Below are 16,571 nucleotides of genomic sequence, written 5' to 3' on the forward strand. Positions count from 1 at the left end.
CAACTTCAATTCCTCTAGATGACACTACATGTCCTAGAACTATCCCGTGCTCAACCATGAAGTGACATTTTTCCCAATTGAGCACTAGGTTAGTCTCAATGCATCTCTTCAAAATCAATGTTAGGTTATCTAAGCAATCATCAAAACTGTCACCATAGACACTGAAGTCATCCATGAATACCTCAATTATTCTCTCCACATACTCAGAAAAAATGCTAACCATGCACCTCTGGAATGTTGCAGGGGCATTACACAATCCAAAAGGCATCCTTCGATAGGCAAAAGTGCCAAAGGGGCAAGTGAAAGTTGTTTTCTCTTGATCCTCTGGCGCAATTGCTATCTGAAAATAACCAGAAAAACCATCTAAAAAATAATAATAGGCACGACAAGCTAACCTTTCAACCATTTGATCGATGAATGGAAGGGGAAAATGATCCTTCTTGGTCACTGCGTTCAATTTACGGTAATCGATGCACTGGCGCCAACCCGTAGGCTTTCGAATTGGAACAAGGTCCCCTTCATGATTTTCTTCCGCAGTTCCCCCTGCTTTCTTTGGCACCACTTGGACCGGACTCACCCATGGGCTATCTGAGATAGAGAAAATAATTCCTACGTCCAGAAGCTTGATTACCTCTTTCTTGACCATTTCCATCATGATGGGGTTCAATCTCCTTTGTGGCTGTCTTATCGGCCTAGCATCCTCTTCCAGGCGAATTCGATGCATGCACACGGACGGGCTTATACCCTTGATGTCTGCAATTGTCCACCCTATAGCTTCCTTATGCTCCCTTAAAACCCGTAGCAGCTTATCCTCCTCCGTGGGTGATAATTTGGATGAGATTATCACTGGTAACATCTCTTTTTCACCTAGAAAGGCATACTTTAAATGCTCGGGCAGGGGTTTCAACTCCACTTCAGGTGCCTGTACGATAGAAGGTAATAACTTTAGGTGTGATTCAGGCACAAATATAGGAGCAACATCATACCTTAGAGGACTTTGGCCTAGCGAATGCAAGGCTCCAACCATTCTTTGCAAATTGATGTCTAACTCCATTTCGCAGGCTGCTTCCAGATCCAAATGTTTGGTGATTGCTACCTCTAATTCATCCCTGCCATTAATCTCAAATACTTCTTGCACCAAAGGGTCAATTATACTCACAGCAAAAACAGCATTAGAATGACACGGATATTTCATGGCCTCAAATATATTGAAATGAACTATTTCTCCATCAAATTCCATCGTTAGTGTGCCCTTACTAACATCAATTTTTGTACGAGCCGTGCTCAAGAAGGGCCTCCCCAACAAAATTGGTGATCGATTTGGAGAACGTTCATCACCCATATCAAGAATATAAAAATCAGCAGGGAACACTAAATTGTTCACTTGTACTAACACATCTTCTATCACCCCATCAGGATAAGCATTAGTCCTATCAGCCAATTGAATTATAATGCCAGTTTCCTTTAAGGGGCCCAAATTTAGAGAAGCATAAATAGCCTTGGGCATCACATTTATGGAGGCTCCTAGATCTAACATGGCATTCCTAATGCTAGTGTTCCCTATTTTACAAGGAATAGTGAACATACCTGGGTCTCCGCACCTGGATGAAAGTTTTCTTTGAAGCACTGCAGATACGTTCTCTCCCACAATTATCCTTTCATCTCCCCTCAGTTTCTTCCTATTGATGCATAGGTCCTTCAAAAATTTGGCATATCGGGGTACTTGCTTAATTGCGTCAAGTAAGGGGATATTTATCTCCACCTTCCTAAACATCTCCAAAATTTCCTTTTCCTTGTCTTGCTTTTTAGGCCTTTCCAACCTGCTAGGAAAAGGTGGTGGGTTAGGCTTAACTGGAACCACTGGGTTACGTATTACCTCTTTATTTGTGCCGGGAGTTCCTTCTTCCTCAAGCTTCTTCTCAATGCGGTCCTCATTCTTGTCCTTTGGAGCCACTGGTGTTGGTCCTTCAACCTCTTTCCCACTCCTGAGGGTCATTGCACTTACATTCTTGGGATTCACCTCAGGTTGGGATGGAAGTTTTCCCTTTCCCTGGGAGTCTAGTCGGTTGACAATTGAAGCTAATTGACTCATCTGATTTTCCAAGTTTTGCATACGTGCTTTCAACTCTTGATTGCTGGCCTCAGTGTCCTGTTGAAATTTCATAGTATTAGAGGCTATGGTTTTAACCATGTCTTCTAGGGACATACCTGAGGCAGAGGAGGGTTGATTCCTTGTTTGATATGTTGCTGGAAGCCCTGCTGTCTATTGGGGATGAAATTTTGTTGCTTATTTTCCCCATAGCTCAGATTTGGATGATCCCTCCAACCCGGATTGTATGAGTTGGAATAGGGGTCATACTGTCTACGTGGCATGAGCATGTTACCAGCCATGTGTGCTTGCTCAGTTCCCTCCTCTTGCAACTGTGGGCATGAGTCCGCGGTATGACCAATATTCGTACAAATCCCACACACTTTGGCCTGCTGTACATTTCCTACAGCTATCTGTCGAACAAATGAGGTTAATTCGGATAACTGCTGTTGGATTGAAGATGAACTTACCTCGTTGACCCTTCTCGTAGGAACATCCTCTCTTGTACCAAACTGCTGGCAGTTCTCTGCCATTCGCTCGATTAGGTCCCATGCCTCTTGGGTAGTCTTATTTACCAGTGCACCACCACTTGCTGCATCAATGATATTTCTATCGTTCATCAGTAGCCCCTCGTAGAAATACTGAATCAGCAGTTGATCACTTATTTGGTGATGCGGGCATCGGGTACGCAGCCTGGTGAACCTCTCCCAATATTCATACAAGGATTCCCCGTGAAATTGCTTGATGCCACATATTTCCTTCCGCAAACTAGCAGCTCTGGATGCAGGGAAATATTTTTCAAAAAATTTTCTCTGCATCTCTGGCCACGTGGTGATGATGCCTGCAGGTAGACAGTATAACCAGTCCTTTGCCGAATCCTTGAGAGAGAAAGAGAAGGCCCTTAATTTAATTTGTTCATCAGTTACTCCCGAAGGCTTCATACTTGAACACACCACATCAAATTCCTGCATGTGTTTGTGGGTTTCCTCTCCTGGCAGACCATGAAAAATAGGCAACAATTGTATTAAACCAAGTTTTAGTTCAAAAGCTGCATTCTCACTAAGGCGAGGGAAAGTTATGCAGAGACGTTGTTGGGTCAAGTTTGGAGCAGCCAACTCCCTTAATGTTTATGTGTTTGCCATGGCGACGTTCTCTTGGTACGAATCACTTGAAGTGTCACCAAACGAATCTGATGGTTCAACTTCGGGCTCAGATCTCTGAGATGCAGCACTGGAGTGCTCCTCTCTGAGCTGTCTGGTTTCCTTTCTCGTTCTACGCGCGGTCTTCTCTACTTCGGGGTCAAAAATCAATTCACCTGTACGAGAAGACCTAGACATACACTAGAAAAATATCAGAAAATTAGAGCAAAAATGAACTTAATTAAAGAAACAAATAATAACGTCAGTCCCCGGCAACGGTGCCAAAAATTGACAAGGCATCAACCTGTGCAATAATAATAATAATAATATAGAACCTAGCTACCACTAAAAGCAGTCAATAATTAATTCTAGGTACTGGAGCAGGGACTCTAGGTGTGCAATGGGTTACTTGATTCACCCTATACCCGAAGAGTTTGCTTAACCCGATATACCAGAATTAATTAGTTGACGAAAATTACTAAATAGTAGACAGTGGCAAGTAGGGTCGTTTCCTCAGGGACTGGAGATATCTGTCTCTTTTAAAGTCCAATTGATAAAGGGGGATTTCACCGGAATGAAACTAAAAATAATTAGACAATTTAACTAAAAATGAATAAATAACTAGCACAAATATAGCAGGAATTTAATCAGGAATAAATAAATTCTAGCCAAGGATGCAACTACTCAGGCACAGTCCATTTATCCGATCATTGATGCAGGAGAGGTTCACTTAATTTATTAATAGGCTAGTTATAGTCTGACGACCAATTTTTCCTTACTTTATTGATAACCAAGGTACGACCATAGGAATTAATTTTCCAATTGCATTAACAACTAGAAAAACCTAGTCCTAATCAATAACACGCTACGAGGGTTATTTAAATTAGATTGCATGTTCCCCTAATGTGTAAACACACCAGTTGCCACTAATATTAATCAATCAAGCAATTACGGATTTAATTGACTAAATTGGCACGAGATTAATAAATCATATTGAACGTCGAGCCCTTGACATCCAATTAATAAAATAATCCCATGAGAATACAAGCAGACAACGTGCAAATATTAATAAATTAAGGAACGCGTGAAAACTAATTAGATCTCATAGATTTCGGGACTGCGCCGTCGAGTTGACCCTTGACTAGATGGAAGACTTAGCCACGCCGCATAATTAAATCACCACACGAATTAATAAAGTGCAAAGGCATTGCGTTTTCTATTAAGAAACAAGGAATAAAAGGTGTTTTTCCCGTTGGGGAATATTGTCGAACACCTGGCGTGTGTCAGAGGCCAGTCAGGAGAAAGCAAAACTAAAACTAAACTAAAAGACTAAAAAACTCGCGATGTCCCTGTTACTCTACGTTATCCCTATTTAAGCAACAAAAGAAAGATGACTAAAGGCTATCTAGGTGGTTCCCACACATGTGGACAAAGCCTTCAAAGTACTTCTTGCCCAAGTCTCTTTCCGTAGCTTTCTTTGAAGAGCCCAAATGACATATAGCTTGTGGTCCCCCACCAATTCAAGGGCCCAAGAATTGAAGCCTTTAGAAGTCTCCATATTCTCCATAAAATCCTTCCTTTTTGGTAGTTTTCTGTTTCATTCCTGAAATTAAGTCCAGATACCAAAAAATGAGTAGATATCAGCAATTAACACAATATTTATCAGGGATAAAAGGGGAAATTAATAATAAAATTACTAACAAATTATACCCTATCATTTCACTTGTGGAAATAGTTAAAAGGAGAGTCTCTAATATATTTGCAAGTTTTCCATCACCTCAAACTTTCATAAATTTAACAACTCACTAAAAAAAATGGGCGTGCGTTACACATGTCGGCATTGAAGTAAAATTTCTCCTTTCAATTTTAAAATAACGCTACTTATCTTACTTATAACAGACATACTAATAGTAGGACTTGTGATGAAAAAGGAAAGGGAAAATGGCAATCATAATTGCAGCTCGGGCAACCATTTTTTTTTTTTAATCTAATTTGCTAATTCTTGGGACATGAGGATAGAACTGACTTCATCTAAATAATAATAATTCCTTGACAAATTTGGATGCTATTAATTGCCATAGAAGATGTTTGGCAATTTCACTATTTGGCCTCTCTTAATCAATCCATGAGGCTTACATCTTGGACAAACTTGGATAGCTACGTTCAACTGCCAAAATGTAAATGAGAAGGGAAATGACAATCATAGGTGGTGACATGGGCAACATTAATCATGTCATCTATTAATCCAGAAATAAATTTGAAAAGAATAATAAATTGGCCTTGGGAATTAGACTAACAGCGTAACTGGAGTAATATTTTAGAATTTGCTTAAAAACTTTTAGAATTTGGTCAAAATCCAGAGACCGCAAAGTGATGATTTCATACATCACGTAATTGGCCAGAAATTGTTTGCATTTTAACTTGTGAAAATTGTTTAAATATTCTCTCATACTTTAGGAAGTTTTCTAGCGCATCAATCAAACTTGAAAGAAAGAATTTAACAACTCATATCTTAGACCGTAACTCTTTTATTAACCTCCTATCCTATTTATGATTAGTTTTCACGCTCAATATGTGTTGTTTGCGTTTTATGTGCAAGATTTAGTAAAGTGTTGAAAATTTGAGGAGTTAGTTTAACTAAAGTACAAACTTAAATGTTGGGAAGTTGCTTGGCTTTTTACTGAAAAAATTTCCAAGGTCAATGCTCGGATTCTTTTTTTTTTTTTTTTTTTAATTTCAATCTCTTGTTTGTGTTGTCATATCGATTCCTTAGAACATATTATTTGGATGTTTTGAAATGGCTGTGGTTGTTTGACAAATTTGGATGCTTTTGTATTGGCATTTTTACTTTAACTTTCTCAACTATTTTGATTGTGGACAATATCTCAATGGTTGTTGCAGTTATGAAGGAGAATCATTTATGTCCAAGATAAAATTGAACTCGGAACCTCTTACTTACAACACCTCCCACCCAACTTGAATCATAATTTGGTCTTAATTACTAATCCTCAAGAATTAGAATTAGAATTAGAACGCGCATCTTATTTTGTTTGGTTCCATCAAGTGCCAGAGCAAGAATTTTTATTGGATCAATTAATGGTCAGTTTTTGACTAATGAAAATATTCTAAATAAGATTGTGAGATCAATTAATTTCACATAGAATCCAAATAAGATTATGAACTCCTTGTTTGTTTAATTAATTTCATATGCTAACGATTGTACTTGCCAAATAATTGACGGTGATTGTAATAAAATTTCTTTGCTAGGGGTCAAAGTTCTTCCTTTCCGCACTAACTGTGTTGCATTCTGATTCTTGGATAAATAATCAGGCGTTGTGACTTCAAATTACATATTAATTGACACAAAAAACACATAAACTCTCCCTGATTGTTCTACCATTCTCAAACTCTCTATATTATTTCTAGGTCCTTGACAAGTTCTTTTTTTTTTTTTTTTTGCTTTTCAATGAAAGAATTTGAGTGATTTCAACTCTAGTTATCACCACCGTGAAACACGGTAGACTTTTGTATTTATTTATTTTTTTTTTACAAAAAAAAAAAAAGAGAGGTCCGACTAAGAATCAGGCTAACTGACAATAAAAAAGCAATGTCAATCGATTTGATTTTAGCCCGAGGAGAGTATATAGCAATTGAATGTTCACTCACTAAAATGGTCAGATCCTTGAGAATCTGAAAGTAGAAGCAATGATTCTATTGCTTAAGCCTGAAACAATTTTCTGTGCTTAGACATACTTCGGCATAAAGTTTCATTTCTTTTATATAAACTCATTATCTTCCCTTTTCTAGCAAATCAGCAATAAAACTCTACTTTTTCTCCGAGAGGCCTTTACACATTGGCAATTGTAGCACAAGCAAAGCAATAAGATGTTCAAATCCAGCTATACATATGGCAGCAAGAGTTGCTGATCTGAATCCGCATAAAAAATGAATTGAGATGCTAATTTGAGGCGAATGAATGTACTACTGGCTGCATGTAATGCCCTGAATCGAAAATGGCTACCATTTCAATCCATAGAAATATGATGAAGGAAACTGGACTGCAACATGGACTCATAAGAATCAGATATGATAATTCTTGATTGCTTGGTTTTTTGACACAAGACGTCAATATGCTTCAAATGAAATAGTGAATCCAACAAAAAAGGCATGACAAGCTGTGATTAATGCCACACAAACCTGAGTTTATCTTTACGAGTGAATTATGCTGTTAGTTTCATTGAATTAACAGAGAAGATAGTGAAGAGTGAAGAGCAGAGCCATTCCAAAATGCCAAAGAGACAGAGAGATTATAAAGATGATCAACTAACTAATCATAATCAGCCACATACCCTTCAAGAAGGGCTTGAAAACAACTTTTAGTCCAACATAACGACATTCAACACGAATAGCCAAATATCTGAGGTTTGAGAAATGACAGCAATTGTTGTAGTCAAGCAATAGCAATGAAAGGGGGGACTACAGATCCAAAAGAAGGCACAACAATATGATCAGTGTGGAACAAAATTTGCATTATAAACTAATTCAGAGCCAGCTACAACGTCACAGAAGAACAGGCAATAGGCATGAAACTTCCAATACGGGGATAACAGCACTTTTTCTGTGTCCTGCTTGGTCCGACCAGGGACAAAAACGACATCTGGCTGAAACCAGTCACATTGCTCGAAAATTTAAAAAGAACCAAAAAAAAATGAGAAAGAAGAAGGGAAAAAGGAACTGCTTAGAATCAGAGAGAGAAGAGGGACTTCTGAGAGCAGCACTAATCGACGGGGACAACTCCGGCAAGTGGATGGCAAAGACAGCACTAATCGGCGAGGACAGCACCAATCTCTTCCCTTTTGTGTAGAAATAAGTTCATCTGAAAGTTTTTATTTTTTTTAGGTAACTAATTATGATTATTACTACTACAACTACTTTCTGTACTGATACAGACATGATTGGCCGTCAAAGTCCACAGGCATAGAAAAGTAGAAACGCTTTCCTTGTAACATATCCTGAGCTACAATGAAAATGATTTGAGACCAAGATGTGTAAGATCCATGTCACAATAGCGCTTCATGGAACAATATTGACGTACAAGGAGACAAGTTCACATAGAAGTAATTTTACAAATAGATGCTATGTAAAATGTCAGTGTGATGAACTAAGGTTGACCTTATATGTTCCTATATAATCCTGTTCAATTGATTTCCATAATTTCATCTCTCCAACGTTCCCATCCACCAAGTGGGATCCTTTCATGCATAGAAATTGGTGCCTTAGCAATTCAGTTTTCTAAATTGCCCTCTGATTTAACATAAATAGAAGGGCTCTAGCTGACTGATTCTTGTGCTCTGAGTCCTGTCTGAGCTTTACAGATACAAGGAGCAATGGAAAAGTATCATTGGATACAACCATGTAGTCAACTGCAAAACACTGAGAAAAAATACGTTGCCTGTTATAGCTCTAAGATACAACTTCAAGAAGGATGCAAGGCATCTAGCAGGGCTCAGCTAATCCACATCTTTCTGCTACACAAAATACCGGCTACTTTGAACTACAAGCAGCATGAAAGATATGGCAAATTGAGTTCCAAAAGAAGAAAAAGAACACCTCATTAACATCTCTACAAATTGCTGAATGGTTGGACAGTTTAAAATCACGAGCCAACAAGGAAGATCTCAGGCTTTAGCCATCCAAGGCAGAGAGCAAAAGAGAATTCCATCCTGGATGTTTTAATAATGTACCAAGGATAGTAAGTAAGAGCTATGAAGGTTTTGAGCGTAAAATCACTGCAAAACACAAAAACTCGAGAAACTTGAGACAACATGTAGTCAAGAATAAAGCCAACACATAGTTGCATGACGTTTTTGTTGTATTTGAAACACTAAAATAAGAACTTACCATGAAGAGAGGAGCAACCAACAAGTATAGAAGGTGGGATGAGCTTAATAGCCTTCATCACAGCGGATGAAGCAATTGCAGCAAGTAGCAGCGGGCAGCAAGTATGCTTGACAGTCTTGACTAACTACGGCGATATGCTTCAAAAGTTGCAGCTTAGACTTGATTGTGCTAGAAGATACTCTAACAAGTCCATGCAGCTTTATTGCATGAACAGACATATTCTGTGGCTGCTCCAAAAAACATCTAAATTAGGAGAAGATTTCTCAAGTTTTAGTTGTAACATAATCAGAATCAAAGTATTTAAAAGTAAAAATTGAGTAGTACAAGAAGAGCAGTATATCTGACCTTACCGGACTCTTAGAACCAAAACCAGTTTGACAGCCAACAGCTTTGGAAACTCCTGAAATCTTTACGGCTAGAAAATCACAACCAAGTAAAAGCTAGACAGAAACCCATTATATATGACTCTGACGGAGCAATTACTAGTCAAATAGTTCAGATAACTATGCAAGTTCATTATCAAGAGGTAAAAAGTCAATCCCCTTAGAATCACAATTTTAAACAGAGTGAGACGACTTTAGCAATAATAACTTAAATTCCACAGAAGCAGAGCATGTAAAATAAACAAAAATAGACTGCTAGTTGTTCTCAACGTTGATAGGCTATTTGTAGGCAATGCAGGCCAAAAGTTATTGCGGTCTAGCCATATAGACGGTGCTGAAGAAGCTTCAAAATTCTAACCTCTGTTCGTGAAGCTATTCTTCTATCAATCCTACAGAAACAAAGCATAGAACAGAATATGAACAGAGATACAGTAAAACATCAAAGCACAAAACAGAACAGGTGCTTGGGGTCATTCTAATTGATAGTTACAAGAGTATCACTATTATGTTGTAAGGAGTTAATGAAGAGCACCAATATTTTGGACCTAATAAGAAATGCTAATGCCGCAGCTTTGAAAGATAATAAATAGGACGATAAAAAGGGAGAAGAGAAAATTGTGAAAATAACCATGGGGGAGACTTTTTAGGTTTTCTCCCGAGAAGGTTAATCAGAGGGGGAGGTGAAGAGAAGGGGAGATTGATTGTAAAGCAAATTAAGAAAGAGGTTATTGAAGGCAATCTTACATGATTGAATTTGATCCAAAGATGAAAGTTGATTATTAATCAACGTATGCGTAGGTCTTGAATGTGAGAAACTTTGGACCACTGGGAGTCGGGGCCGCTGCTCTCAGGAGTGCATCTTTCTTTTAACAGAGGAGAACCAATGACCAGCAGACGTTTTAGTTTGGTGAGACTTCTCATGGCATCCCCAGAGGGTAGATGTCGAAGCTCTTTGAAATCAAATAAATGCAATTCTTCAAGAGCAGCGAGGTTCCCGAACCAATCTGGCAGAGCTTTTATACCTCCAAAGTCACGTAGCATTAGTGACATGAGAGTGGTCAAGTATTGGATCTGATGTGGCAGGGACTCCATGTGTGGCAACCCAGTTAATCTTAGTAGACGGAGTGCAGATGATGAAGAAGAGGAGGAGGATATCAATCCAGACCAATCAAACTCATTGTAAATTGAAGAATTTTCATGATCATCTGAGAAGGGACCAATTCTAAGCTCCCTTAAGCTGGTTAGGAAACCAAATCCTTTGGGCGTCATGCTTGTTTTCAGTTTGGGACACGAGGATAATTCCAGCTCTAAGAGAGAAGGTGTTTGTCGCAAATCAAGTGGAAAGGATATAAGATTTCCGCAACCAATCACCCGAAGCTTCTGGAGAGAGGTACAATAGTGTAGCATGTCACCTGACAGATTCGTCAACTCATCACAATCATAAATCTCCAGCTGCTTAAGAGACGCAAAGTTTTGCAGGGAAAGGAGTTCTCTGCATCTGTTGCAGCGATTAAATACCAAACGCGCTAACTTGGGGGGTGTTGTTGCTGACTTGGGGAGTGTTGTTGTTGTTGGCAAATCCATTAACCATCGAGGAAATTGATCGCCCATAAAAAGCGAAATTACCAACTCCTCCAAATTTGGGTGGGGTCGAAGGCCATCTAACACATCTTCGTCATTGTAGTTGTCGCCGTCTCGATCATAGGCCCACCAAAGTCGCAAACTAAATAGATTTGCCTTTTCAGATAGTTTTGCTTCCTCAGCTCCTTCCTTACCCTTTACTAGTTCCAGATTGCGTATCTCCAATCTGCCTTTGAGGTTCTTCAAGCTTCCAAACTCTTCAATTTGTCGACCCTTCTCTCGACCCACGTTAAAGAACCGTAGTGTCTGAAGACAAGTCAGCCGTCCCATCTCTAGCGGCATTTGAAATTCTCCATCATCATCTATGTAATAGTGGAGATGTCTCAAGCTAATCAAATTGCACATCCCCTTAGGAAGATGTTTAACAGATGATTCACTTAGCGTCAATGTCTGCAGATTGTAAAGCTTGCAAAGGGAGTCTGGCAAAAAACTGATTGAAGACCGCTCAAGGTTAACATACCGCAAATGTATCAATTTGCCAATTGAGACTGGTAGCTCTTCAGTTATTGTAAGAGACAAATTCAAAACATACAAGTTCTTCAACTTCATTAACATATCGCCAGATAAGTTGCCCTCTGTGAAGAACAATGTATGAAGTGAAGTTGATAGACTCTCCAAAAGTTTTTCTCTGTCTTCTCTGCCACCAAATGAGTCTGTTGCAAGGTAACGAATCTGATTACCATTGTCTACTATACTCGTATCCCTATCAATAATGACTTTGGTAGTCTTTGACATTGACTCTGCAAGGTCGTGGACCAGATCATGCATCTTATAACATGTTCCGTGATAATTTCTTGTTTCTTCCAACAACGAACTCTGCAATAAAATTCTCAAATAATTCATTCCAATTTCCTCCATCATCATTTGGTTGTTGAGATCTGCTTGGAGGAAACCTTCTGCCATCCAAAGTTCGATGAGCATATTCCTTTCTATCTCACTATCCTTGGGAAATATAGAACAATATGCAAAACATTTCTTAATGTATGGAGATGGCAAATTATCAAAACTAAACTTAAGTATTTGCATCACATGATCTCCATCTGCACTCAAACTCAAAAGCCTATTCTCCAAAATTGGTTGCCATTCCTCTTTTCTCTTTAAAGATAATAGACCTCCAATTACACTTGCAGCCAATGGTAGACCATCACATCTTTTGATTACTCTCTCTTTAATTGCTTTTAGTTCATCAGGTTCTTCTTCCCCTCCAACTACTTTTTCTTTTAGGATAGACCAGCAAAGATCATCAGGTAGTTTTCCTAATGGATAGGCTTCATTTTCCATCATCCTCAAACGAGTAGTGACAAGACACCAGCTTCCATTGGTTGGATGGAGTCCCTTCAAGGTGGTGAAAAAGTCATCCCACAATGCCTGATCATCATCCCACACATCATCAAGGACTAGGAAATATCTTTTTCCCCCTAGTTGATTTTGAATGTCTTCAACGATGACATTCCTATCATCCACTTCAACTTTTCCTTTCATCAATTGCACTAATATGAGTTTGAAGAGCTCCACTATTGGAACTTTTTTCGATACACAAACCCACACCTTTTTCTTAAATTGCCCATCAATTTGCTGATTGTTGTATATCGATTTAGCCAAAGTTGTTTTGCCTAGACCTCCCATACCAGTTATGGGAAGACAAGAAACAACCTTCTCAGACGGGCTCAACAGCATCTTCACTATCTTTGATTCATCATCAGCTCTTCCCGTCATTGGAACAGCAACCGAGTCGGTCTGCCGATTTCTTTTGTCTCCGGCATCAGCAGCAGCAGGGAGGGCAGCTGTCATGACTGCCCTGCTGATCAGTCCCAATCCATCGGCTTCTTGATTGATCTCATTCAACTTAAGCTTGATGTCCCTGACCTTAGAAGCCATTCTCCAACGGAAAGCAACGGAGTTAGAGCAGGAGAAGAAGCAACATACCTTGCTCTTGAGTTGGTTCCGGGACTCCACCTTGCAACGAAGAGATTCGTAGTTGAGCTCATCCAACACATTGCCAGCATCATAAGCAACTTCCTCCAGACTCTTCAACCATTCTTGGACTCCCCGGTCCTGGTTTTGTTGCCTTTCCTCAGCATCAGCCAAGAGAGCATTGATAAAGCTAAGAGTTCGAGTCATGCTGGCCACATCCTTCTTGAAGCCACACAACATACCAATCCTGTCAGTGGCAAGAGATGCTGCCGTCTCCAAGGCAACCTGAATAGTGGCACTAATGACGGCGTCGGCCATTTTCCTTTCCTTGTATGGGGGCTTAATTGCTAGGATGCTTTGTTGATATCAGATTGGTGATTTCCTTGTATGTATGTAGCTTGCTAGGATGCCTTTTGCTATCAGATTATAAAGATGGAGGCGGGCAGATGGGAGGAGGCTTTCGTCAAAGTTTTGGTGAGAACCGATGTATTTATTTATTTTTCAAATTTAGATTGGGACCGTGGGTTGCCGGTGGTATGAACTGAAGTATGGTGGAGCCACTGAGAGAGTTACGTAATTTACCCAATTTATAAAGGGTTATATGTAATTTAATCCAATTTATAAAGGGGGCCACATGCTTCTTCCTCGGTTTTAGTTAATTATATTGTTGCAGCTAGTGCTTCAGTTCACGCTAATGCCAGGCCAGGCCCTTGGGTTGCTGAAAATATGTCTAATCCTTGATTTTATTTATTTTTTTAAAAAAGAAATCCTGGAAAAAATCGTGGAAGGCACGTGCAGTACAAGTTACAACTAACATTTCCATCTAAAATATTACTAACAATAAAACTACTAGAAAAGTAGTATAGAGGAAAAAAAATCTATTGTTAGTATATTACTACTAGAAAAACTTTGAAGAATCTCTTCAATTATTGCACCTGCACCAACAACAAGTGTGTCCAGAAAAAACAATCTAAAGAAATGATCCAATGAGGTTTAACGACCTGCCATTTTTGCTCCTTTGAAACGACAAGAGTGAGTCTTCTCTACTATTAGCTCGATTTTAAATATTTTTAATAATTATTATTGCGTGCTTTTCTCTAATATTTCTTTTCATTTATTAAAGTGAAATGTTCAATTTATCTATTTTAAAATACAGATAATTTTACAAACCTCTCCTGAGATTTTTGACAATTTTATTGAGCTTCTTCAAAGTTTTAAAACTTACACTTACCTTCCTTATCCATATAAAATGACAATACTAATGTTGACATTTTAATAAAACTCCCGTATTGGGTGTGCATATACAAAGAATGGGATCTAGAATTATTTTTTGTTTTCCTTTTCCTTTCTCTTCTTATTCCTTCTTTTTATATTTTGCTAGCAAAACCATAGAAAAATATAATCACCGACTCTAAATGTTGAATTAGTGACTTTTTTTTTAACAACTTTGAATGCCATCCAATTTTTATTTGTCAATATATTTTTTCAATCAAAAGGAACACTAACTCAAAAAGAAATGGTCAAAACTACTTGTTCCAAAATGTGGTAATTCCATCAGCCTAAAAATTCACAAACTCTAAAAGAGTATGACGACAATAACTTCATCTTCAATTTAGAAAGAAAATGTATCCCTCGTAAAGTACCCTGAAAAGCATTCTATCATAAGGTAGAACTATTGCTCGTCAAACAATAAATTTGACATTGAAAACTTGAAGCTCTTTTTCTTATATTTTTGCTAAGAATTGCTTTGGAAAGTAATTAAACTTTATAATCTAAGGGTATTTGTTGACAAAATTTAAACCAAGCTATTTAGAAGTTTGTATCGTAGTTTTAGAACTAGATTTAGTAGATAGTAACTAGATTAAAATTGGTATCAAAGTTGGTTTAGAAAATAGAATTGAGTTATGTTTGGATATTAGAATTAGAATAGATTTAGTAATATATGTATCTATATGAGAACTTGGAGGAGTCGTACATTTATAATTGGGGAAAATTAGAGAACAAAATTCTAAATCCTCCCCTGCCTACTTGTTCGTTATTCATACTTCTTTGTTCATACTTGAGATTTCGTCCATTGTTTTTTTTTTTTTTTTGGTAGTTGCTAACATTATTGACAGTTTGAAGACAGAGAGTATCAAAGGAAATTGCCATGATTTATTATTTCAACAAGGAATCCAAGGATTTTCAAATGTAAAAAAATAATGGAAAAAATGGTAGGTACAAGTACAACTGGCATTTCCACCTAGAATATAGAAGTGGATGGCTCTACTCTCAATGCTGCGACTTTGCTTGATCTCATGGATTGTTATTGCCGAGTCATTGGAGTAAAAACAATCCTTCAACGATCAACTCAAACACAAATAAAAAATGCACTCAGCAAAGTAAAATGAAATAAGAAATAAATAATGTAGATCGCATCATTCCATTTACGGTAAAATGAACAGAATTTTCATGTACGAAAATAAAATTTAAACATAGAAATGAACAAACCTAAATGTCATGCTTATAGTTTCTTTTTTATTAACCTAATATGAAAATACGATCCCATTAATAGGACAATCACCGAGTCCAAAACACTTATTTTACTTTGGGCAAATTCCACTTTACCCCATGTGATTTAAGCTTTTTTTACATAACCCTCATATGGTTTCAAAAGCTATATATAACCCCCTTATGATTTGGATTAAAGTGTCAAAATGATGGAAATGACCATTCGTAACGGAGTTATCTAAAATATCAAAAATACCCTTATGTAAAGTTGAAAATTATTTATTAACCAAGGGGGGTTATGTGTATATTTTGAAAATCATAAGGGGGTTATATGGTAAACTATTAAACCATAAAGGGGTTATATAGTAAAATATAAAAATCATACGGGGTTAATGTGTCATGTATTTATAAGGGTAATTTCGATATTTTTAGAAGTTTCGTTACGAGTGACTATTGCCGTCACTTTAACACTTTAATCCAAACCATGAGGGGGTTATGTATAGCTTTTGAAATCATATGGGGGTTAAGTAAAAAAACGCTAAACCATAGGGAGGTAAAATGTAATTTGCCCTTTTCCTTTTTATAGAATACTAAAAGGGACCATAGAATATCATGCCTATAGTTCCTTTTTATTAATTTGGAACCTAAATGTTTTAATTTTTTTGAGTATCTTTTCTTCTAAAAATTGGAGATTCCTTGATATTTGTAGTTATCTTGACCGATTCAACTTCTTTCCTCCACTTCACAATTAACTTGCATGCATTTTAACTGCGAGTTAACCACAATTTATACAGGCTAGCTCTATGGCTGTGAATCAAGCTTTGAGCTAGGCTAACAAAAAAATATGCAAATCTTCTGGCTGCCTGTTTGAAACCTGGTTTTTTACCAAGTTTGTATAATACTAGTTTTTTAACAACTTTTGCTACAGAAACCCCAAAAACCTTCACAAAGTTTTTTACCTACACAATTCAAAATGCCCAAAACATACAAAAAAAAAAAACTCCCTTCCCTTTT

General features: G+C 37.7%; 1 protein-coding gene across 19 annotated transcripts in view; it reads right to left on the bottom strand.

Moving 5' to 3' along the window:
- LOC113699939 (putative disease resistance protein RGA3) overlaps positions 1-13,597 on the bottom strand; it is a 29,312-nt gene extending 15,715 nt beyond the window's left edge. For 10 of the 19 annotated variants that reach the window (XM_072050710.1, XM_072050699.1, XM_072050677.1 and 7 more), the window contains exon 1: positions 10,257-13,597. In XM_072050710.1, the coding sequence (XP_071906811.1) occupies positions 10,296-13,385 (3,090 nt within the window). In that variant the 5' untranslated portion in view covers positions 13,386-13,597 and the 3' untranslated portion in view covers positions 10,257-10,295. Of the gene's footprint in view, positions 1-8,275; positions 9,018-9,129; positions 9,373-9,474; positions 9,902-10,256 lie in introns of those variants that run through there. The other 9 variants (XM_027220251.2, XM_072050734.1, XM_027220248.2 and 6 more) reach the window with 9 other exon arrangements.
- Between the last annotated feature and the right edge of the window lie 2,974 nt (positions 13,598-16,571).

This window comes from Coffea arabica, chromosome 1e (assembly GCF_036785885.1).
Source record: "Coffea arabica cultivar ET-39 chromosome 1e, Coffea Arabica ET-39 HiFi, whole genome shotgun sequence".
NCBI lineage: Eukaryota > Viridiplantae > Streptophyta > Magnoliopsida > Gentianales > Rubiaceae > Coffea > Coffea arabica.